General features: G+C 44.8%; 1 protein-coding gene across 1 annotated transcript in view; it reads left to right on the top strand.

Annotated features, from left to right (window-relative positions):
• Positions 1-568: 568 nt before the first annotated feature.
• syt7a (synaptotagmin VIIa) overlaps positions 569-26101 on the top strand; it is a gene marked incomplete at both ends in the record, with an annotated part of 211327 nt that continues 185794 nt past the window's right edge. The window contains one exon of the mRNA XM_079809469.1: positions 569-602. Within this exon, the coding sequence (XP_079665595.1) occupies positions 569-602 (34 nt within the window). The remainder of the gene's footprint in view (positions 603-26101) is intronic.

The following is a 26101-nucleotide window of genomic DNA, read 5'->3' as shown; positions in this document are numbered from 1 at the left end:
TTAGAATAGCCTACTAATCGGAAATGAGTATTTGATTGATACAATAGATTAGTTCAGTGGCAAAATATACCCATAACATGGTTATACCGTTGGATTACTTGCTAGTAAAATAAGTACTGGTGCAATAAAAATACAGATTATAGTTGTTTTTTAAGGAATACATGTCAAGCCAGCCTGGCACAGACCTTTTGCACATGCTCAAACCATCCAGGCTGCATGATCCGAGCACACAGTAAAAACATTTTAAATTGTCAAAGCATTGATGGATGTTATGGATGCATATAGACACACAATAACAGCTATGAAGCATCCTCTACCCCAGCCCACCCCACCCGCGGGGCAATGTCTCAAAGCACGTCACCGGGAGTGTGTGAGGAAGGAGAGAGAGAGAGAGAGAAAGTAGATGTGTGCAGACAACCTGCTCGCGCGTAATTCTGGGAGGACTCTCCGCCGAGCAACGACACAATAAACACTCACGGAACCGCGAGAGTTTCCCCCGGTGGAGTAACAATAAGCACTTAAATCACGGCACACCATCCAGCCAGGAGTCCATCATCAATCTGCAGCCATGTATCTGAACAGGGAGGAGGAGTACAGCAAAGGTACGCGCTTTTATTTCTGTTGCCATTAAACTTGTAGGAGTATCTCCTCACCTTGGACTGGCGCCTGTGGCGCGGACAGGTCTGGAGGGGTGGCACGGGGGGCTTTAGGGGGTGGCACGGTCGCATCGTAAGCACCTGTCACGGGGTCATCACTTCTTTGCCCCCTTGTTTTACATCATTGTCCAGGCGCACACACAGGCTCGCGCGCGCACTAATGACTGTTTGACATTGTCACGCGCTCCCAGGGCATTTGCGTTTACTGTTGCACGCTGTATTTGATATATAACTTTGATTTGAGGTCCCATGAAGGTCTGTCGTTGCGTAAGGATACGTGCACGCGTTCCGATCGAAGGATCGATCAGAGCGACTTGTTGTGCGCTTCGTCCTTGATAGATCCTCACACGGAGAGACTTGAGGAAGGACAAGCGACTAAAACACAAGGTCAAAGCAGTGCCTCGTCCCCGTTATACGCATTGTTATTGTGCATCTTTTTGATGATTCCGTGGGGTGTCGTGGGCTGTTATTTGTGTTAGCTCTCCCACGTGTTTCCAAAGCGTGATTTCCCCGCGAATTCACTGGGTGTCCACTACAATTTTCCCCGGCGTCCCTCCCACGGTAAACGAATTCGCTTCGGGGCTCCGGAACGGAGGTGACTGGAATTAAGAGTGGGCGCGTTCGGGCTTCACCAGCAACACCTGCTGCTACCGAGAGCCAGAAAGACGGTGTTTGATGTGCGGTAATGGCCGTGAGAAGATAATAACCTTAGCGTGAATGAAACTGTGTGGGTTTGGAAAGGAAAGGTGGTCACGGATAAGCCCTCAAACATCAGTACAAACCCGCTCCTAAAATGGGTTCTGCTTTAAAAAAAAAAAGGTGTTCAACTGTACTTGTATATCCCACAAACACGAATTTGTATAGGTAGCCCACACATTATTTAATGAACATTTGCAAAGTGTTCGTAATAAAACAAATGATGCTTGAACGTTGTGAATTGGTTCCCTAAAATAACCATCACACAACATAGGCTACTGTAAGGGAGGCTATCATAATTACGGTTATGTAATTCTAATTAAGACATAATTTAGTCAATTTGTCAACAATCCCCATGAGAAGGTTCAGGCAGGTTTTGCTTTTTTTCCTCATCCCGAAAAGGTTACGGAACATGTAGTGGCTGGGACTTTGATTCATCTCAGCGATTCAAATCTTTTTAAAGGGTTAGTTCACCCAAAAATGAAAATTCTGTCATTAATTACTCACCCTTATGTCGTTGGACACCCGTCAGACCTCCGTTCATATTCGGAACACAAATGAAGATATTTTAGTTGAAAGCTGATGGCTGAAAAAGGCTTCAGATAGGCCTCCATTGGCATTCAGTACATTTACACTCACAAGACCGATAAAAGGCACTTAAAATGTCGTTACAAAGTCCATCTCACCACAGTGACTACAATATTCTTACGATGCGACGACAATAGTTTTTGTGCGCAAAAAAAAATCAAAATAACACCTTTATCCAGCTTGTTATTGCCTTCCGCGTGTGCCTCCACGACGCATGCGCGAGAATATGACGTAGCTCCGGGGTTCGGGAATCCATGAAATGCACACTTGAGCCCCATTTTGAGAACTACACCGAGACCTAAAGCACGATCAATGTAGAATCCAACAGCTTAGATACGCACGTCTTCCTCTGATTGTAAACAAATCACTTCTGGCTCATGTGTCCGAGCGCCGGATCTGCGTCATATTCTCGCGCATGCGTCGTGGAGGCACACACGGAAGGCAGTAACAAGTTGGATAAAGGTGTTATTTTGATTTTTTTTGCGCACAAAAACTATTGTCGTCGCATCGTAAGATTATTGTAGAGTCACTGTGGTGAGATGGACTTTGTAACGACATTTTAAATGCCTTTTATGGATCTTGGAAGTGTGAATGTACTGAATGCCAATGGAGGCCTATCTGAAGCCTTTCTCAGCCATCAGCTTTCAACTAAAATATCTTCATTTGTGTTCCGAATATGAACGGAGATCTTACGGGTCTCGAACGACATGAGGATGAGTAATTAATGACAGAATTTTCATTTTTGGGTGAACTCACCCTTTAATTCAATAAAGATTTGTTCGGTGATTCATTCTACATTGTTACGCCTGTAGCTGGCAACAGACATGTATTTTGTTTTGTTTTGTTATGAGTGGTGCAGGTATGATATCGCTTTGTAGGCCAAAACGCGGAAGCGGGTTAGCAATGTGGCACGTCCGGTTCCCTCGTCCCGAATTCAATGGGGTTTTGGTTAAATGGCTGAAATAAGGTCTGTGGTGAATACAAGCTCAAGACACTTTCACGTTTTATTCTACGACATAAAATACAAATGTATAAGCCCACTCGTGATTTTTTTGAAGCTGTGAGGCGGTTGCTAACAAGCGGCTAACAGAGGCTGTCGAGGAGATTAAGCGTCATTATGCCGAACAGATCCACTTTTACAGCTTCATTATACTCATAATTGTGCTCTTATAAACGAGTCTAGCTCAAACCTTCTGGGAAAATGTTTTGAGATGATAACTGAAAGAGTTGTGGGAAGCTTAGTGATGGTGACGTTGAAGTCGAGCGACCGTGGTGTAGTTTGTTTATACCTTTAGCTTTTTACTTCTGGTGACTGCATTTAGGCTTCAAAATTCATAAAAGTTGTGTTCTGTGAAAATTATCTTGGTGGACAAAATGTGCAAGTATCATAAACCTTTGTTGATCACAGAGCTTGTTTTTTTGCGAAAATCCAAAAGCCTAGGGGAAAATCCTATTGGGGTTTTGTCGAGGGAACCAGTGCGATGCTAACTGAGGGTTGGCCTACAGTGACATACCTGCACCACTCTATTGAGTCATTCACTCTTGTTGTGTTTTAATAAACTTTGCTTGTTTGCAAATCTTATAAGAAACTCTAAGCATCATAAGGATTTTTCACTATAATTCGTTTATTTTGTTCAATCGATTCCAAGTCCCAGTTCGTTCATTTTGTTTACAAATGAGATGTCTTATTCAGTCCTTGGACAAATTCCAATCGGAAGTGAGCATCCCTATCACTTTACTTACTCCAAAGGGCCCTTGAAGTGGGGACTTTGTAGCGAGCAAGGCACTTGTGTGTCATGATGAAGCCATTTGGAACGCACTTAGCGAAGGGAACAACAAAAGACCAAGTAATTTCCTCATTCACATGTAATGTTACCATGACAAAGCGAGGCAGAGACAGCAGGGATATCTTATTGCTGTTAATATGATACAAATATGTGTACATTTATAATGACGTTAGGGGGAAGTTATAATCAGATAGAGTATGCGTATTTGGCGTGCTGTCTAAGGAGAGGGCTCTGAGCTTGGTACAGTATTTTGGGCCGAACCCAGAGTACTCCCCCCGTATCTCTGGATAGGATATTAACCAGGTGAGTGTGAGGAGATGGGGTGGTGGAGGGGTGCAGAAAACTGTTGAGGAACATAGGTGAGTGGGCTATGTATGTATGTATATATATATATATATATATATATATATATATATATATATATATATATATATATATATATATATATATATATATATATATATATATATATATATATATATATATATATATATATATATATATATATATATAGGTCTCCTCTCATGCTGATTGGATAGATCATTTGAACGTGTTCCTCCTGAACTTTGTCAATAAAACACCATTAAGCACTAAACAAATAAAGCATTAAACACATTTCTGACCTATTAAACTTAAAGGCACAATACGTCATTTTCGCTGCTGGAGGTCGCTTATTCAAAACAAAGGTGTAGCTTGATTTCGCAGAATCATGGGAGTTGTTGTCTTCATCTCTACAGCAGGAATGATGTCTTTGATAGGCTTCGCACTGACACGTGTCCTGGTTTAAATTGCTAATTTCTCTGGATTTACGAAACGTTTGGGATAATGTACACAAGTCAACAAAATATATAACATTGTTCTAGTGGTTTTTGGATATTTTAATCCAATAATCTTACACATGGGCGTCGGAAGCAAAACAAATTTGGGTGGGTCCCTCAGAAATTTTTTACTGGAGTAGATGCCAATTACATTAAGTACAAATATACCGCTTTGCTTGCTAAACGTATAGTTCGGAAAGACAAAATTACGGAAATCGCCATATCAGTGAGAGCGGTAGTAGTGTAGGGGTAGGGTAAGACGCACAGCATGTAGTTTTGACACAAATCAACCCGCGGTTCGAGTCCGCCTTTCGACGAGCTCAATCTTCTCCCTTTTCCCATCACAAATCAGATCGGTAAGGCATTTATTTTCAATAAAAATGACGAAAATATTAGAAAAGTGGAAATAAAGCATCTAACATGTGTTTAATAATAAGTGTTTATCGATTAGGGGTAGGTGAACAGACATGTGCTGAATGTTAGAGACGATAAAAGTGAGTGGGTCCAATATCATTGATCGTAAAAAGTGGGTGGGTCTTGTCCCACATACAATGGTTCCGACGCCCATGATCTTACATATTGTGGCCGTGAGACGATAATAACCTTAGTGTGAATGAAACTGTGTGGGTTTGGAATATGAAATATGAAATTCATGACGAGAATGTGTATTCACAATATTCAACTTGAATAATTCTGTGTTTATCCCATAGACTGTAAAAAAATATGGATGTAGTGTCCGTGACGTCACCCATAGGTTTCTGAAGAGCAGTTTTGAAGTGTAAAGTAGGGATGAGCTGGCCGTCGCCATCTTGGCAGGCGGGACGTGGGCGGAGCTTGGGTGACGCGATGACTAACAGACAGCAGATAAATGGCTATCCACCTGTCACTCAAAGTGGCCACGCCCTTAATTATGCAGAACTTTAAGGCTTTATATAATGTAAACGAATGAGTTATAAAAAAATTCATCCCCCTCACAGTCGTCATGAAGGGCAAAATGAGCCGTATAGACCAAAAGCACAATTTGTACCAGACTGTAAACATGTTTATTTCTGCTGTAAAGTTGGGCATTTTAACATGGGGCTCAATGAGATTCTGCTCCTTCTGAAGATTGTCTCTGGTGGCCAGTCGATGAATTGCAGTTTAAGTCACTTCCGTATTGGCTTCAAGAGAAACTGCGGGAGTTTGCCGCTTGGTTTATCCATTAACTCCAACTTTCCCAGTCCCGCCATATCTAGATTTAAAATGAATCCCGAGGGCTTGTCACCCTGGGTCACATGAACATAAACGATTATTACTTTCTTGAAGTGACCATTGCATGTTCCCTTCGCAAACGGACTTGTGTAAGGGCCCTTCATGAAGAGATCCACTTTCGTTTGAAACGCCCCTACAAATGGCGTCCCCTTCCTGAAGTGCCTTTCAAGGGCACAAAAACGCCGCTTGGATTTGGAATTCGCCCCTACTCTTCTCGTCTCGTTGCATGAATTCCTTCAACGTGTTTGACCAATGAAATGCTCCTTTCAGAGAACGCTCTCGAATGCCATTGGTTCGTGCTATGCTCAGGAAAGCAGTCGTGCGCTTGGTGAAACCACAGCATTGAATTGAGCGAGAACGATTCGTTCACTTAAAAGATTGATTTGATTCTTTCACAAACAAACCACCACTCGTACACAATCAGTCAGCAGGTGCGCTCACTCAGTCAGGGTTCACCTTCATTCAGGTAACCGAAAGCCTTTCCACGTGTTTGTTGATGGTTTATTTGATTTGGGTGTGATTGAAGGAGTTAATTGGTGAAGTATTGTGACTAAGGCCCCATTTACACTGCATGGTTCAAGTGACCCAATTCGGCACAGATCGGATATGACATGTGAACGTGTAAGCAGGAAAAAAACACATGAATTCCGATATCCTCAGATCGGATTCAGGCCTCACTCATATGTGGTAATAAATCCGATATGATTCGGAGACTTGCATTTGCGTCTGCCATGTAAGCGGTCAAATCGGATATTCCCCAGTAAATGCGAGTGGTACGTCATTGAAAAAGGGACGGAGGATGAATGACGTCAACTCAGGTTGACACGAACTGCGATCACTTATGGCGTGATGGAAGACGAGAGCAATGTTTTGCTGACCTTTAAAGATAGTGCGGAAAGCAAAACAATGGATTGTCTACATCCATTGCGTCCATTGCATATCACGCCGTTTTACTTCCTTTTCCGGGTCAGAACGTCTTGGGCTGTTTTGCCAGTGTGTAAATGCAAATATCCAACCCAATCTCACAGCAATTCGTACATATTTTACGTGGTGGCTAATTCGTACGAATTTGTACGACCTCACTCGTACGATTTTTGCTAAATCGTACGCATTTGACGAGTTGCCAAATTCGTATGAATTCATACGAATGACCTACATCAAATTCCTAAACCTACCCGTCACTGGGTTTAGACAAAATTTAAAAATTCGTACGAGTGAGGTCGTACAAATTCGTACGAATTAGCCACCTTGTAAAATACATACAAATTGGTCGTGAGATAGCGTTGAAATATGGGATACGGGTCGTTTTTAAAAGATGATGTAAGCGGGTCGTCAAAAAAATCGGATATAGGGTGCTTTCACACCTGCCTATTTAGTTTGGTTGAATCACACTAGAGTTGGTTTTCCCCTTTGGTGCGGTTCGTTTGGGCAGGTGTGAAAGCAGCAATCGCACTCGGGTGCGCAACAAAAGCGGACCAAACAAGCGGACCGACACCTCCTTGAAGAGGTGATCTTCTCGCTACGCTTTCAAACGAACTCTGGAGCGGTTCGTTTGTGGTGAGAACGTGATCCGACCTCGAACCGACCCAACTGCAAAAAGCACTGATCATTTTTGGACTAAACCAGCTGCCGTAGTGCATTATGGGATGAGGAAGTGTTTGTTGACAGTTTGCACTTTAGCATGGCAGCTCACGGACAAACTTGGAGTAGTGAGGAGGTGCAGAGCCTCATAGAAATTTGGTCTGATGACCATATTCGGTCCCAACTTTCGAAAACTCACAAGAACAGCGTGATCTTCGCTTGAAGTGATGAGCGATGCGCGCTCGCCGTTTGCAGAGCATTAGAGCGTTGTTTTCAAGCCACATCCGCGCTTCATTATAGAAATGTATTGTTTGCATATTGTGGTGTATTCAAACAATGTAATAGATTATGGCCAGGGACAAAACCAGCCCGCGCAGTCGCAGTTTAGGAAACACACCATGGCCAATGAGTGATGTGGATGTTGTCATGTGACTACATTTTGGTTAGTTTCAACCAGTTCGGACCAAAGCAATCAGTGTGGTGTGAAAAGGAACCAAAAAAGCTGAAAAATGCTACAATGTATAATTGTTTGCCCTTGGTTCGGACCAAATGAACCGAACTAGAGATGTGAAAGCACTCTTAGGGCGTTTTCACACCTGAAAGTCCGCACCAAGGTCCGAACCGAAGTTCATGTTTTGATACTTTTTATACATTCGGTTAGTTTTGGTTTGGTTTCACATTGCAAGTATGCGAGCGCACTAAAGAACTTTACATGACGCACTTGCGTCCACTCGTCATCATCTATGTGGGCGGCATCTGGACATTGATTGGTTTGTAAACGGACGTGTCTGACGTCAGCGTCTTTGACAAGAATGAATGAACCACTATTGAACAGTGCGCATTGCTTGACTATTTTTTATTCGTTATGTTTAAAAGTGGACATTTCAAGCTTTATATACACATATTTCTCATGTTTGTGAGAAGTAGCCTGCTGAGTTTAGGTTTATATGAGACCCGCTCCAGTTCATGTGTAAAGCATGTGATCGTTCCTGCGATTATTGTCTGCTGTAGACTATTTGCTTCTTATTTATTAAATCCAGGCAATTATCTGATTAAACGTTGATAAAAATCAAGATACAATTTATACAAAACTAAATTCCCATTAAAGAAATGCTTTCTAAGCAAAATCATACAAAATTTAATTCAAAATTATTTCTGACCTTCCGTCTTCTGACATATTGCGCATATTTTCACTTTTCAGAATCAATGTAGCCTAGATTGAATTTAAAAATAACATGATAATATTTAAACATAAACAGGAACTTCCTGTAAATGGTCTGAAAGTCCGAACCAAACAGAAAATGCTTTCACACTAGAAACGAACCGAACCTTTGTTCAGTTTGATCCGGACCGAGAATACCTCTTTTCGTCTGACCAAATTTCGTCTGTTTGGTCCGGACCGTGGTAGGGGGAGGTTTCACACCTGCAATTTTGATTCGGACCAAACTGAAAAGTCCGAAAATCCGGACCACACAAGGTAGGTGTGAAAACGCCCTTAGTCACCAAATCGGGATTGTGCATCAAGAACTGCAGTGTAAATGCGGCCTTTGTGTAGCCGCGTGCTTTGACTTTTCGCCCGTTTCAAAGTTGAACAAGCTTTGTTTAGGCTACAGTTGACGTATCATTTTTATGAGTTCATTGATAAAGAGATATTTTTATCACATGAATGATCACAACTGTGGGTTTATGACCTGCTAATTGTGTTCGATTAAAAAAACGCCAGTGAGATAATAAGATATTTGATATATGAGAGAACTTGTTTTGAAGAACGCATAGCTACCTAATCATTAACAGACTGTAAAGACGTTAAACACAATCTGGAGCCTCACCCTCTCTCCTACTGTTTCTGTGAGACATATTTAACTTTCATGCTTGTTACTCCCTCTTTTTAATGACTCGTTTTTATTAAATACAGATGACAATGCAAATGTGATTTGATTGGAGCTTTAAACTAAGCAAACCTCTTGTTTGGAGTGCCTCGCAGTCATTGATTGCTTCTATACGGCTTTATCAATACAGTTTAGGGAATGAAGGAACAAAATCAGGTCCGTTATTGATTATCGCATCTGTGTGCGTTTCATCGATTGAATCCATTGGAGCCACTCACAAGTATGGATCAAATATTAAAGATTGGGGGACTAAATGTAAAAAGTTCAAGAATTGGTTTTCATTTATCATGTCCACCTGGCCCCTCATGTTGATAGGTGTGTGTGGGATTGTATTGAGTGAAGAAGTGGGCAGATTGCGGATGATAAGTTAGGGAATGGACCAAACGGTGGAAAAAAACTGTGTGTGTGTGTGTGTAAATATGGATGTGTCACCGAGGCACAGAAGATGACAGGAGGGGTATAATGTGCTGAAATGATTGACAGTTCATGTATTATTCATGCAATCCTGTTGATCTGAAAGAGAGAGAGAGCGATGGAGAGACACAGACAAACAGAAAAAGAAATAAAAAGAGACAAATTGTCTTCACCTCCATAGACTTTTCTTGATGAACAGCTGTATTTAAATCTTGCGCGACTGCAGTGTCAAATCAACAGCACTGGCCCGTTAAACTCCCGACCAATACAGATGTAAAGTTCTCTGACTTAGCGTATTTCACTATATACTGTACACCCATAGCCAAGACATTGCTTCATATGTAACTGCATTGTGGATTTTGGTTTGATTCTTTTGATTTTATTTCAGATGTTTTCAGTAGGTTGCACCAATGCGTCGACTTTTAATTTAATCAGATTGATCTGGATGCTGCCATCTTTGCTTCATGAGCACACAACCACCTGGAAGAGACATGGAAAAATCCATTTTATTCTGTTAAGAGCCCTCCAAAAAGATCTGGCGCTGGTGAAACATTTAATGAATCTTTTGCAATTTAAATGTTGAGTATACAGGGGTTGGACAGTGAAACTAAAACACTGGCCAATGTAGTGTTTGGAGGATTCACGCCTGTATTTGCGCGGCCTGGGGGCCAATCTTCACTGATTTTACATTCCATCAGTAAGAGCAGAGTGTGAAGGTTGAATTAGCAGAGGAATGGCACAGCTGTACATAAAACATTGCAATACACACAACATAATGGGAGGCATATCAGAGTTCAAAAGAGGACAAATTGTTGGTGCGCATCTCGCTGGCTCTTCTGTGACCAGGACAGCAAGTCTTTGTGGTGTATCGAGAGCTATGATATCCAGGGTAATGTTGGCATACAACCACACAGGACGAATCATATCCAGTGGGAAAAACTGTCGACGCAAGAGAAAGGGGTATCCAGGTTGTATCCAATAAAACCACAGCTGCCCAACTCACTGTAGAATTAAAGGGTTAGTCCACCCAAAAATGAAAATTCTGTCATTAATTACTCACCCTCATGTCGTTGGACACCCGTAAGACCTCCGTTCATATTCGGAACACAAATGAAGATATTTTAGTTGAAAGCTGATGGCTGAGAAAGGCTTCACACAGGCCTCCATTGGCATTCAGTACATTAACCCTTCCAAGATCCATAAAAGGCACTTAAAACGTCGTTACAAAGTCCATCTCACCACAGTGACTCTACAATAATTTTACGATGCGACGACAATAGTTTTTGTGCGCAAAAAAAAAATCTAAATAACACCTTTATCCAACTTGTTCTTGTCTTCCGTGTGTGCCTCCACGACGCATGCGCGAGAATATGACGCAGATCCGGCGTTCGGACACATGACCCAGAAGCGATTTGTTTACAAGCAGAGGAAGACGCGCGTATCTAAGCTGTTGAATTCTACATTGATCGTGCTTTAGGTCTCGGTGTAGTGCTCAAAATGGGGTTAGAGTGTGCATTTCATGGATTCCCGAACCCCGGCGCTACGTCATATTCTCGCGCATGCGTCGTGGAGGCACACACGGAAGACAAGAACAAGTTGGATAAAGGAGTTATTTTGATTTTTTTTGCGCACAAAAACTATTGTCGTCGCATCGTAAAATTATTGTAGAGCCACTGTGGTGAGATGGACTTTGTAACAACGTTTTAAATGCCTTTTATGGATCTTGGAAGTGTGAATGTACTGAATGCCAATGGACGCCTATCTGAAGCCTTTCTCAGCCATCAGCTTTCAACTAAAATATCTTCATTTGTGTTCCGAATATGAACGGAGATCTAACGGGTGTCGAACGACATGAGGGTGAGTAATTAATGACAGAATTTTCATTTTTGGGTGAACTAACCCTTTAAATGTGCACCTCGACTCCCCTGTTTCCGCTAAAACCGTTTGTCTGGAGCTCCACAGGGTCAAAATTCATGGTCGGGCTGCTATAGCCAAATCTTTGGCCACTCGTACCAATGCCAAATGTCCATTTCAATGGTGCCAACAGTGCAAATCTTGGGTTGTGGACAATTTGAAATGCATTGTTCTCTGATGAGTCCACCTTCATTGCCTTTCCCTCTTCTGTGGGAGTTATGGTGTGGAAAGGCTGAACACTCAGACTGTGAAGCACGGGGTGGATCGGTGATGCTTTGGCCTTCAATATCATGGCATTCCCTAACGTCAATCAATGCCAAGGACTACCTAACCATTCTGGAGGACCATAAACACCTGATTGTACATTGTACCCTGAACGTGGTGTCATGTATAAGCATGATAATGCACCAAAACACACAGCAAGACATGTGGCAGAAAGGTTTGATGACCATGAAAGTGAAGTTCACATCTCCCATGGCTTTCACAGTCACCTGATCGAAATATTTTTGAGCCAGGTCGGGGTATTTTGGAGAAGCGAGTCTGAAAACGTTTTCCATCACATAGTGACCCGGCCACTGTTCTGGAAGAGGAATAGCTCAAAATCCCTCCGGCCACTGTGAAGGACTTGTATCGGTCATTCCCAAGACAAATTGATGGTGTATTGGAGAAGGAGTCTCTACACCATACTAATAAATGATTGTGGTCTAAAACCAGGTGTTTCAGTTTCTCTGTCCAACCCCTGTACATTGCCCATTTTTAATGGACTTCAATTGAGAAACATGACCCATTAATGGTGTAGTTCTGGCATCTGCTGCTGAAGTTTTCCAAATTGTTCACAACCAAAGCATCTTATTATAATGTAAATGAGTAAATCTGCCATGTCTACACATCTGCAAAGACAAACAGTGTCAATCTATTAGTGCTTCAATCATTTTGAGGGACTGCTGAGCTTGGCTTTTTATCTATTCATAGAAAAGTGACAACAATAGACTGCTTAAATGAATTATGAGTTATATGATAATTGTATTATAATGTCCTTTAACAGTGTTGGGCAACCAGTTGTATGCCGATGCAATGCATTCCCAATAGGCTACTGGCAATTAGCGTCATTTTAATTGTGCATGCTCATCAGTCATTTTAACGTGTTCATTTGCATACCTATTGAACCTGTTTTGGTCTGAACTAAAGACACACCCCCTTTAGTTCGATTGATCATGGCATTCAGTTTGTTCACAAACAATATGCATATTCATTTAGGTCTCATTTAGCGAGTCTCAGAGTCTCTTTGATTAATTCACAGAAGAAGCGTATTCGTTTAGTAGGTCCAACCAATGAAATCTGTGCACATTTTGGCAGTTTTTGAAATCAGGATAAAGTCACCAAAGCGGTCACGCACTTTATAAAGGAAGGTTGAGTTGGATGATTTGTTCACTTAAAGGTGTACAATGTAACTTTTCCGTCCGCTAGAGGTCGCCTATTCAAAACAAAGGCATAGTTTGATGACGCCAAGTTTGAGCGCAGAATCTTGGGACATGTGGTCTTCACCTCACAGCCGGTGGGAAAGAATCGGGATAGGACTCGGGCAGAAATCATGTTCATGGATGTGATGATTAACGTTACTGTAGTCTGAAGCAGAGCAGGACGAGTGTTGTGGAGCTGAGGAACCGCTGGAGCGATTGTAAATGAGATGAACGCAACACACGCCTCGCGAGCAGCGGGACTTTTATTATGCCACAGTCGCCGGCGCCACTTCCGCTTTTCCGGTCATGAGTATGAGGTAACGCAGCTCTGATTATCATATTAGACACATCTGAGTGTGTTGAAAATGATGTTATGACGTTACTCTGTGTGTTCTCTCGGCGGCTGCTATGACACTTGTTCACACTGCAGTGAGAGTAAAGCGTTTCTGCAAAATAAAACCAGAAACCGAGGGGAACGCAGATATGACACAATCGACAGGTGAATCCCTCACACGTCCCAGTTCCCTGGTTAAAATAGCAATTTCTCACGATTTACAAATTGTTGGAAACATTTGGGAGATTGTAAGTACTCAACTGAACAAAATATATAACACTGGCCTAGTGGTTTTTGGATATTTTACTGCAAAAATGTTACATAGTGCACCTTTAAAACACTCGCGAAAAAGTCATTGGCGATTGAAACACCCCTAGATAGTCCTACAGTAATTATGTCTCAACACCATCCAAAGAGCTACAGAGCCATTGTTCCCCCATGGATGTATTACGTCCAGCTTCAAGAGCTTTGAAAAGCCAAATCGAAGATGGCCGCAGAACCCTTTGAGAGTAGCTCCTCTGACCCATCATTCCTCAGAATATTACTCACAGTACCTGAGCTCGGACGACAAGGGAGAGTAATTGGAAACCAGTACCAAGCTATTATACAGAGGATAAGTGAGAGGGAAGAGCATTGATTTTAAGCTCTGTTGGATCCTACCCCGCTCTTATGAGAAACAGGAAATTGATTGCGAATTTGAGCCTCTTCATCATAATGAATATTAGATGCCAAAATTGTCAGCTAATGAATATGTCCATGTGCCTCAAAGTTAAATGTAGCCGTTCACAATTCTTTAGAAATGATTCGTTGCGTGCTCTGTCACAGCACGGTCACGCGATTGATTTTATTGGGAGTGTGGACGTGACCTTGGATGAAGTGCGAAGGCCCCGCGGTTCATTTTCATGCATCTTAAGGCACATTCTTCAGCAGTAAAATGCAATTATTGTCACAATTACTTGACACAAACAGAGAGGGCTGTGCGACCTTAGGACTGACCTTGTTTTCAGATTTCCAAGGTTTACATTTTCTATTCCGGTTGTCGTGATGGCAACGGCATTCGCCATCATGAGTGGTCCATTGAAGGACACTGAAGTTTTTAATTCGAGAAGTTCAATTGTTCATAATTTCGCCTCTTTAAAATGCCAAAAAACATGGCAATCAGATATGGCAGTCTAATGAGCGATTAAAGGTCCGTCTGTCTTATTGATTAATGCTAATTTGGACCCTGTGGTCAGACTGAATCAAAACATTGGCCTGACAACTCCCAGAGCACAATGACAAATATTTCCCGGGGTCACTGTGAGAAGTCATATCTTCTGAAGCAATATTTACTGTTTCACAAATCAGTGGCACTACTGGCCATTAATGTAATTCCCAGTGATCTAGATTATGATGTAAGAGTCATCAAAGTGATTAGCAAGCAAGGGAAATGAGAGCATGCGAGAGAGAGAAAGGAGAAAGAGCAGAACAACATTGTTTCTTGATGTCTGCTGTCGTCGTGCATGGCTCTGTCCACAGTATTTGCAGTTGTTTACCTCAGAATATAATTGGTGATTGTTTGGTTTCATGGTTACAGGAAGGCAATAAACATTTAGACATTTAGAATAAAAGTTGGTAAGTTATTCTCTCACAAGTTATAAGTTATATTACAACTCATATTATGAACATGTGAAGCTTTTAATCCCTGTAGTTTGCGTATGATACCGTCAATGCTGTCAATAGATCGCCACTAAATGCAGAGCATGCCAAGCTAAATTAAAGTGTACAACAACATGAAAGCTAAACCCCATATTGTTGGTTATGAATAACATTGTATCTGATTGGAAACAGCAACTTCATTTATCTTGCGTGTAAGATGCAAAGATTTTATTGTGTCCCAAAAGGATGTTCGATGCACTTAAGGCCTGTACACACCGGGACGAATATTGCGCACGCTTATTATTGTTTTTTGCAAAATTTTTCGGCACGTCTTGAGTGTTCACACCCAAGCGATTTGCACTGAATGTGCAAATTCAGTAGATGGCGCTCCCGCTACACAAGGTGGTGCTGCGGCACTTTACGCTTCTTACACTCGCTTGTCACACAGAAGAAGAAGAGAGACAGTATTTGAGGGTGCTTTCACATCTCTAGTTCGGTTCATTTGGTCCGAACCAAGGGCAAACATTTACACATTGTAGCATTATTGCAACTAAATTACTGACCCCAAACTTGTAGTGTAGGCCTACATTTTTTCAAAAGATTTCAATTTTAAATAAATGCTGTTTAACTTTTTATTTGTCAAAGAATCCCGAAAAAGTATCACAGGTTATAAAAAATATTAAGCAGCAAAACTGTTTCCAACATTGATAATAAATCAGCATATCAGAATGATTTCTGAAGGATCATGTGACACTGAAGACTGGAGTAATGGCTGATAAAAATTAAGCTTTGTATTACAGAAATAAATTATATTTTAAAGTATATTAAAATAGAAAACCATTATTTTAAATTGTAATAATATTTCACAATATTACAGTTTTTTTCTCTATGTGCATGTGATTGAAGAATGTGCAGGGTAGAAATTCAACTTGTTTTTCAGTTACATTTAAGTTCCCTGTTATAGGCTAACCTACAATTTTGTAAATTCCCAGTTTATTCCCATTAATTCCCATATATTCCTGTTAATTCCCATGGAAAGTTTCCAGCCTTGAAAATTCCTGGAATTTTGCAACCCTAGTTGCGATACACAATGTGGACAGTAAATATTTTTGGTTCAGATACACCAATACCTGGGTTTGGACTGACCGTGTGAATGTATTTTATGACCTTGGCGTTCCTAACATCATGCTGTAGTGTCTGAGCTACAGAAAGCTGAAGCAGAAGTGGCAATTTGCTCCTCAATATCTGTTGTATTTATCTTGACGTCTTATTGCCAGCGTCTTGGCCCGTCTTGCTGCCCTGGGTGTGTCCTTCTTGCTTTTGGACGAGATGCAGTTGGCAGCATTGAGACAGAACGACTCCTGTGAGTCCACACTAATGCTTGAGTCTGTTTGGATGGGTGTAATTTAAATGGATAGCTGAAAGAGAGAGAGGAAAATGCGTGTGTGTGATCGTACTCCATTTTCATTAGCAGGAAAAGCACCCCAGTAAAATGACATGAAGAATAGGCATTATGAGACATGAAAGTGATTGTCTGTTTTGTGATGCTAGCAGCTCTTTGTTTATGTGAGCCATGTTGTTCGGTGTAAAGAGCCGGTTGTGAGATCTCGCTCGCTCGCACGCACACACACGCACACACACACACTACTACAACGGGAGCTAATTACAGGCATTGTGTGAGGGCACCTGAAATAGAGTCTGTGTGCTCCTCAAATAGCCTCACGTTTGGCTCGGTGGCACTGAATGAGACGACGGAGGAGATTTTAGGTCATATTCTTGTCAGAAGTCAGTACTGAAGCATGCAAAATGATTAAGAGAAACTATAGTCAAATGAATGCATCTAATGCATGCAGAGTAATGGAGATGACCCTCTTGATTTGACTCCAGCTCTAAAAGCATGGTTTTGGCTGACATCCTTCATCTGACAAGAGCGAGTATATTAATTCAGTCTAAAAGAGGGATCGCAGCACTCCAGCAGAGTGGACTTGAGTTTGGTCCAGACTCACTTGTTATTCAGAGAGGGGCCGAAGACGCTTCAGACACTGTTTCTCGTCTGTTCTGTTCTCGTACTTTGTTCTGTTCTCGTTCTTTGTTCTCTTTTCTGTTCTGTTCTCCTCTCATCTCCTCTACATGTCTCATCTCGTCTCCACGTCACGTCACGTCTCTTCTCTTCTCGTCTCATCTCATCTCGCCTTGCCTTGCCTCACCACATCTCGCCTCCCGTCTCATGGCTCGATTCGGCTAGGCTTGGCTCGTCTCAGCTCATCTCATCTCCGCTCCTCTCCTCTCCTCTCCTCTCCTCTCCTCTCCTCTCCTCTCCTCTCCTCTCCTCTCCTCTCCTCTCCTCTCCTCTCCTCTCCTCTCCTCTCCTCTCCTCTCCTCTCCTCTCCTCTCCTCTCCTCTCCGCTCCTCTCCTCTCCTCTCCTCTCCACGTCTCTTCTCGTCTCGCCTCTCGTCTCGCCTCTCGTCTCGCCTCTCGTCTCGTGGCTCGACTCGGCTAGGCTTGGCTCGTCTCTGCTCATCTCCTCTCCTCTCCATGTCTCTTCTCGTCTCGTGGCTCGTCTCTGCTAGGCTTGGCCTGTCTCAGCTCATCTCCTCTCCTCTCCACGTCTCTTCTCGTCTCGTGGCTCGTCTCGGCTTGGCCTGTCTCACCTCATCTCCTCTCCTCTCCACGTCTCTTCTCGTCTTGTCTCGTGGCTCGTCTCGGCTTGGCCTGTCTCACCTCATCTCCTCTCCTCTCCACGTCTCTTCTCGTCTCGTGGCTCGACTCAGCTTGGCTTGGCTTGGCTTGGCTCGTCTCGTCTCATCTCCTCTCCTCTCCTCTCCTCTCCTCTCCTCTCCTCTCCTCTCCTCTCCTCTCCTCTCCTCTCCTCTCCTCTCCTCTCCTCTCCTCTCCTCTCCACGTCTCTTCTCGTCTCCTCTCGTCTCGTGGCTCAACTCGGCTAGGCTTGGCTCGTCTCACCTCATCTCCTCTCCAAGTCTCTTCTCGTCTCACCTCTCGTCTCGTGGCTCGTCTCGGCTAGGCTAGGCTCGTCTCGTCTCACCTCTTCTCTTCTCCTCTCCACGTCTCTTCTCGTCTTGCCTCATGTCTTTTGGCTCATTTTGGCTAGGCTTGGCTCGTCTCACCTCATCTCTCTCCTCTCCACGTCTCGCCTCACATCTTTTGGCTCATCTCGGCTAGGCTTGGCTCGTCTCACCTCAACTCCTCTCCTCTCCACGTCTCTTCTCGTCTCGCCTCATGTCTTTTGGCTCGTCTCGGCTAGTCTTGGCTCGTCTCACCTCATCTCCTCTCCTCTCCAAGTCTCTTCTCGTCTCACCTCTCGTCTCGTGGTTCGTCTCGGCTTGGCTCGTCTCACCTCAACTCCTCTCCTCTCCACGTCTCTTCTCGTCTCGCCTCATGTCTTTTGGCTCGTCTCGGCTAGTCTTGGCTCGTCTCACCTCATCTCCTCTCCTCTCCAAGTCTCTTCTCGTCTCACCTCTCGTCTTGTGGTTCGTCTCGGCTTGGCTCGTCTCACCTCAACTCCTCTCCTCTCCACGTCTCTTCTCGTCTCGCCTCATGTCTTTTGGCTCGTCTCGGCTAGTCTTGGCTCGTCTCACCTCATCTCCTCTCCTCTCCTCTCCAAGTCTCTTCTCGTCTCACCTCTCGTCTTGTGGTTTGTCTCGGCTTGGCTCGTCTCACCTCAACTCCTCTCCTCTCCACGTCTCTTCTCGTCTCGCATCATGTCTTTTGGCTCGTCTCGGCTAGTCTTGGCTCGTCTCACCTCATCTCCTCTCCTCTCCTCTCCTCTCCACGTCTCTTCTCCTCTCGCCTCTCGTCTCATGGCTCGTCTCGAATAGGCTTGGCTCGTCTCACCTCATCTCCTCTCCTCTCCTCTCCTCTCCTCTCCAAGTCTCTTCTCGTCTCACCTCTCGTCTCGTGGTTCGTCTCGGCTTGGCTCGTCTCACCTCATCTCCTCTCCTCTCCACATCTCTTCTCATCCTGGCTCGGCTCGGCTCATCTCGCCTCTTCTCCTCTCCACGTCTCTTCTCGTCTCGCCTCATGTCTTTTGGCTCGTCTCGGCTAGTCTTGGCTCGTCTCACCTCATCTCCTCTCCTCTCCTCTCCACGTCTCTTCTCGTCTCGCCTCTCGTCTCGTGGCTCGTCTCGAATAGGCTTGGCTCGTCTCACCTCATCTCCTCTCCTCTCCAAGTCTCTTCTCGTCTCACCTCTCGTCTCGTGGTTCATCTCGGCTTGGCTCGTCTCACCTCATCTCCTCTCCTCTCCACATCTCTTCTCATCCTGGCTCGGCTCGGCTCATCTCGCCTCTTCTCCTCTCCACGTCTCTTCTCGTCTCGCCTCATGTCTTTTGGCTCGTCTCGGCTAGTCTTGGCTCGTCTCACCTCATCTCCTCTCCTCTCCTCTCCACGTCTCTTCTCGTCTCGCCTCTCGTCTCGTGGCTCGTCTCGAATAGGCTTGGCTCGTCTCACCTCATCTCCTCTCCTCTCCAAGTCTCTTCTCGTCTCACCTCTCGTCTCGTGGTTCGTCTCGGCTTGGCTCGTCTCACCTCATCTCCTCTCCTCTCCACATCTCTTCTCATCCTGGCTCAGCTCGGCTCATCTCGCCTCTTCTCCTCTCCACGTCTCTTCTCGTCTCGCCTCATGTCTTTTGGCTCGTCTCGGCTAGTCTTGGCTCGTCTCACCTCATCTCCTCTCCTCTCCACGTCTCTTCTCGCCTCTCGTCTCGTGGCTCGTCTCGAATAGGCTTGGCTCGTCTCACCTCATCTCCTCTCCTCTCCAAGTCTCTTCTCGTCTCACCTCTCGTCTCGTGGTTCGTCTCGGCTTGGCTCGTCTCACCTCATCTCCTCTCCTCTCCACATCTCTTCTCATCTCGGCTCGGCTCGGCTCATCTCGCCTCTTCTCCTCTCCACGTCTCGCCTCTCGTCTCGTCTCCTCAACTATCCACGTCTCGTCTCATCTCGTCATGTCTCTCCTCGTCTCGTCTCGCCTCTTGTCTTTCGTCTGCTCACCAATCTACGTCTCGTCTCCACGTCTCGTCTCCACATCTCTCCACGTCTCTTCTCATCTCTTCTCATCTCGTCTCCGCGTCTCTCCTCTCGTCTCATCTCTTCTCGTCTCCTCAACTATCCACATCTCGTCTCGAAGTCTCTTCTTGTCTCATCTCCACGTCTCGTCTCGTCTCCACGTCTCGTCTCGTCTTGCCTCTCTCCTCTCTCCTCTCTGCTCCTCACCTCGCCTCTCCTCTCCATGTCTCTTCTTGTCTCATCTCCATGTCTCATCTCGTCTTGTCTTGCCTCTCTTCTCTCCTCTCCACGTCTCTTCTCGTCTCGCCTCTTGTCTCGCGTCTCGTCTCGTGGCTCAGCTCGTCTTGGCTCGTCTCACCTCATCTCCTCTCCTCTCCACGTCTCTTCTCGTCTCGCCTCTCGTCTCGTCTCGTGGCTCGTCTCGGCTTGGCCTGTCTCACCTCATCTCCTCTCCTCTCCACGTCTCTTCTCGTCTTGTCTCGTGGCTCGTCTCGGCTTGGCCTGTCTCACCTCATCTCCTCTCCTCTCCACGTCTCTTCTCGTCTTGTCTCGTGGCTCGTCTCGGCTTGGCCTGTCTCACCTCATCTCCTCTCCTCTCCACGTCTCTTCTCGTCTCGTGGCTCGACTCAGCTTGGCTTGGCTTGGCTTGGCTCGTCTCACCTCCTCTCCTCTCCTCTCCTCTCCTCTCCTCTCCTCTCCTCTTCTCTCCTCTCCTCTCCTCTCCTCTCCTCTCCTCTCCTCTCCACGTCTCTTCTCTTCTCGTCTCCTCTCGTCTCGTGGCTCAACTCGGCTAGGCTTGGCTCATCTCACCTCATCTCCTCTCCAAGTCTCTTCTCGTCTCACCTCTCGTCTCGTGGCTCGTCTCGGCTAGGCTTGGCTCGTCTCGTCTCACCTCTTCTCTTCTCGTCCTGCCTCATGTCTTTTGGCTCATCTCGGCTAGGCTTGGCTCGTCTCACCTCATCTCTCTCCTCTCCACGTCTCGCCTCACGTCTTTTGGCTCATCTCGGCTAGGCTTGGCTCGTCTCACCTCAACTCCTCTCCTCTCCACGTCTCTTCTCGTCTCGCCTCATGTCTTTTGGCTCGTCTCGGCTAGTCTTGGCTCGTCTCACCTCATCTCCTCTCCTCTCCACGTCTCTTCTCGTCTCGCCTCTCGTCTCGTGGTTCGTCTCGGCTTGGCTCGTCTCACCTCATCTCCTCTCCTCTCCACATCTCTTCTCATCTCGGCTCGGCTCGGCTCATCTCGCCTCTTCTCCTCTCCACGTCTCGCCTCTCGTCTCGTCTCCTCAACTATCCACGTCTCGTCTCATCTCATCATGTCTCTCCTCGTCTCGTCTCGCCTCTTGTCTTTCGTCTGCTCACCAATCTACGTCTCGTCTCCACGTCTCGTCTCCACATCTCTCCACGTCTCTTCTCATCTCTTCTCATCTCGTCTCCGCGTCTCTCCTCTCGTCTCATCTCTTCTCGTCTCCTCAACTATCCACATCTCGTCTCGAAGTCTCTTCTTGTCTCATCTCCACGTCTCGTCTCGTCTCCACGTCTCGTCTCGTCTTGCCTCTCTCCTCTCTGCTCCTCACCTCGCCTCTCCTCTCCATGTCTCTTCTTGTCTCATCTCCATGTCTCGTCTCGTCTTGTCTTGCCTCTCTTCTCTCCTCTCCACGTCTCTTCTCGTCTCGCCTCTTGTCTCGCGTCTCGTCTCGTGGCTCAGCTCGTCTTGGCTCGTCTCACCTCATCTCCTCTCCACGTCTCTTCTCGTCTCGCCTCTCGTCTCGTGGCTCGTCTCGAATAGGCTTGGCTCGTCTCACCTCATCTCCTCTCCTCTCCAAGTCTCTTCTCGTCTCGCCTCTCGTCTCGTGGTTCGTCTCGGCTTGGCTCGTCTCACCTCATCTCCTCTCCTCTCCACATCTCTTCTCATCTCGGCTCGGCTTATCTCGCCTCTTCTCCTCTCCACGTCTCGCCTCTCGTCTCGTCTCCTCAACTATCCACGTCTCGTCTCATCTCATCATGTCTCTCCTCGTCTCGCCTCTTGTCTTTCGTCTGCTCACCAATCTACGTCTCGTCTCCACGTCTCGTCTCCACATCTCTCCACGTCTCTTCTCATCTCTTCTCATCTCGTCTCCGCGTCTCTCCTCTCGTCTCATCTCTTCTCGTATCCTCAACTATCCACATCTCGTCTCGAAGTCTCTTCTTGTCTCATCTCCACGTCTCGTCTCGTCTTGCCTCTCTCCTCTCTGCTCCTCACCTCGCCTCTCCTCTCCATGTCTCTTCTTGTCTCATCTCCATGTCTCGTCTCGTCTTGTCTTGCCTCTCTTCTCTCCTCTCCACGTCTCTTCTCGTCTCGCCTCTTGTCTCGCGTCTCGTCTCGTGGCTCAGCTCGTCTGGGCTCGTCTTGGCTCGTCTCACCTCACCTCATCTCCTCTCCACATCTCTTCTCATCTCGGCTCTTCTCATCTCGGCTCATCTCCTCTCCACGTCTTGCCTCTGTTCTCGTCTCCTCAACTATCCACATCTCGTCTCCACGTCTCTTCTCGTCTCGTCTCTCCTCGCCTCGTCTCTTGTCTTTTGTCTCTCGCCTCATCTCCTCTCCACGCCTTGCCTCTCTTCTCGTCTCCTCAACTATCCACATCTCGTCTCTTCTCGTCTCTTCTCGTCTCTCCTCGCCTCGCCTCTTGTCTCTCTTCTCCACACCTATCCATGTCTCGTCTCCACGTTTTGTTTTTCATCACCTTTTTTTCTTCTTTTCTCATTTTATCTTGCTTCAATTGTTTGCCTGTTTCTCTGTCTTACAACTCATATTCTTGTCTTGTCTCAGCATGACTCATTTTCTCTTCTTGTCAAGTCTCCTTCTCTTTTCTCGCCATTTCTCATAATTTTCTCGCCTTTTCTCATCTTTTCTTATTTTGTCTTTCCTCAACTATTGTTTGATTGTTTCTTCTCAGCCTTATGTCTCATTTTCTCATCTCCCATCCTCTCTACTTTTCTCTTTTCTGTTTTTCTTTTCTTCTTTTCTCGGTTTTCAGCTTGACTACTTTTCTGCCTCACCTCTCATTTTCTCATTTTGTCTCATCTTTTCTCTCATCTCTCATTTTCATGTTGCATCTGGCATCACGTAGTCTAGCCTTACCTCACCTCTAGTTTTCTGTCTATTCTCTTCTCGTCTCATCTCATTTCTTCTCTCATGAATGTCTCCAGACTATCAGACAGTTTAAAGCAGGATTAATATGTCAAAATGTGCATGACAGAATGACGGAGAGAAGGAGAGTGAGCAAAGCCCCTTGGAGTGATACTTCAGTCAAGGTCACGTAGAGGAGAGCGGGCGAACGTGTGTCTGAGCGAGAGCAGACCGTCAGATTGAGCAGGTTTGCAAACTCAGAGGTGAGACAGAGGTGAGAGCAGGTTTACTGATGATGAGAGGAGCACAGGGAGTAACAGACATGTAAGGCTTTCGTCATAGAGCTACATGATGGTATATGTGTGTGTGTGAATGCACAGGACGTGTGCTTTAATGCACGCAACGTTATACAACCACCCCTTGGTTCTCCTCTCCTTGTTTCCTTTTCCTTGCCTCTTTCCTGTGCACCTTCCCACCTCATCTCAATCTTTGTCTTGTCGTCTCATTTCAATCTCAGTCACGTGTCATCTCATTCCGTCTTATCTCAATCTTGTCTTGTCTTCTGTCGTCTCAGTCTCATCTCAGTCTCGTCTCATCTCAATCTCGTCTCATTTCATCTCAGTCTCATCTCAATCTTGTCTTGTCGTCTCAGTCTCATCTCAATCTCGTCTCATTTCATCTCAGTCTCATCTCAATCTTGTCTTGTGTTTTCTCAGTCTTGTGTCGTCTCATCTCAATCTTGTCTTGTGTTTTCTCAGTCTTGTGTCGTCTCATCTCAATCTTTGTCTTGTCGTCTCATTTCAATCTCAGTCACGTGTCATCTAATTCCGTCTTATCTCAATCTTGTCTTGTCTTCTGTCGTCTCAGTCTCATCTCAGTCTCGTCTCATCTCAATCTTGTCTTGTCTTCTGTCGTCTCAGTCTCATCTCAGTCTCGTCTCATCTCAATCTTGTCTTGTCGTCTCAGTCTCATCTCAGTCTCGTCTCATTTCATCTCAGTCTCATCTCAATCTTGTCTTGTCGTCTCAGTCTCATCTCAATCTCGTCTCATTTCATCTCAGTCTCATCTCAATCTTGTCTTGTCGTCTCAGTCTCATCTCAATCTCGTCTCATTTCATCTCAGTCTCATCTCAATCTTGTCTTGTGTTTTCTCAGTCTTGTGTCATCTCATCTCAATCTTGTCTTGTGTTTTCTCAGTCTTGTGTCGTCTCATCTCAATCTTGTCTTGTCTTTTCTCAGTCTTGTGTCGTCTCATCTCAATCTTGTCTTGTGTTTTCTCAGTCTTGTGTCGTCTCATCTCAATCTTGTCTTGTCTTGCCGTCTCATCTCAATCTCAGTCTTGTCTCGTCTTGTGTCGTCTCATCTCAATCTTGTCTTGTGTTTTCTCAGTCTTGTGTCGTCTCATCTCAATCTTGTCTTGTCTTGCCGTCTCATCTCAATCTCAGTCTTGTCTCGTCTTGTGTCGTCTCATCTCAATCTTGTCTTGTCTTGTGTCGTCTCAGTCTCATGTTGTCTCATCTCAATCTCAGTCTTGTGTTGTCTCGTATCATCTCATCTCAATCTTGTAGGGCTGTAATCAACCAAAGAAAATCTTGGTCGACTGAAGTCCTGAAATTTTCGACTAAAAATCGACTAAAATGACGTTAGGAAAAAAAACGTTAAATGAATAAGCTGCACACTGTGTGCAGTACTTGGTAGCCTTGTTGTCTGCCTAAATTAATTATAAATAAACATAAAAAACTAGTAGGCTATTTGCAGAATATTAAATCGTTTTTGAGCTGATTATTTTGCACTGAAATTAGTCTTTTGACACATGAGTCTGTCGGCTCTGACAGCGTTGCATCACGTGCACCTGCGCAATATCATAGTACTATATTTTCAGAAGTCATAGGCTATGTTGTCAACTAGATATCATCACAAGAACTTTTGAGGAATATGCAACATCATTTAGACAATTGTTTTTGTCATATGTATTATAATAACTGACAGACAGTATCATTTCAGCCGCTCTGTGCAGCTCGAACAGGAGCTGAGCTCAACTCAGCGGCTGAGACACGAATAGACTATTAACTTAAAGCTTTTACTCTTAAACACAAAAGGCACGTCCACTTTAATAAAAAGGGAATATTTATTAAACAAGCCAGATCAAGAGCAGAAAAAACGCTCTCACAATTAGATAAATAATATACAAGAAAACTAGCCTTCTTCAATCTGTCTCTCTTCTCTAGTGGGTTGGGCTAATCCAAAAGAAGTGGAAACAATGGGGGTGTTCTGAAGACAGACTGTTACCTGTGAAACAGGGGTGCTCTGAAAACACCCCCATTAGCAATTAGTGCTTTCCACCTGATGAAATGAACGCGGCGCGGCAAAACTGATTGAATGAACGCAGCAAAACTAATGAAATGAACGCGGCAAAAAATCGACCAATCAGAATTTTGGTCGAGCCAGAACGTATCGACTAATAATCGACTAATCGACTGGGAGATTACAGCCCTACAATCTTGTCTTGTCTTGTCTTGTCTTGTCTTGTGTCGTGTCGTGTCGTCTCGTCTCGTCTCATCTCATTTCATCTCAATCTCAGTCTTGTCTCATCTCATCTCGTCTCATCTCAATCTTGTCTTGTCTTGTGTTTTCTCAGTCTTGTGTCGTCTCATCTCAATCTTGTCGTCTCGTCTCGTCTCATCTCAATCGCAGTCTTGTCTCGTCTCGTCTTGTGTCGTCTCATCTCAATCTTGTCTCATCCTGTGTCGTCTCGTCTCAATCTCAGTCTTGTGTTGTCTCGTATCATCTCATCTCATCTCAATCTTGTCTTGTCTTGTGTCGTCTCGTCTCAGTCTCGTCTCATTTCATCTCAGTCTCAGTCTTGTCTCATCTCGTCTCATCTCAATGTTGTCTTGTCTTGTGTCATCTTGTCTCATCTCAATCTCAGTTTCGTCTCATCTCAATC

The sequence above is a fragment of the Gobio gobio genome, assembly GCF_949357685.1.
Source record: "Gobio gobio genome assembly, chromosome: 25".
Classification (NCBI taxonomy): Eukaryota; Metazoa; Chordata; class Actinopteri; order Cypriniformes; family Gobionidae; genus Gobio; species Gobio gobio.
Note: the sequence above shows the minus strand (reverse complement) of the source record. Positions and strands in the feature narration are given on the sequence as shown.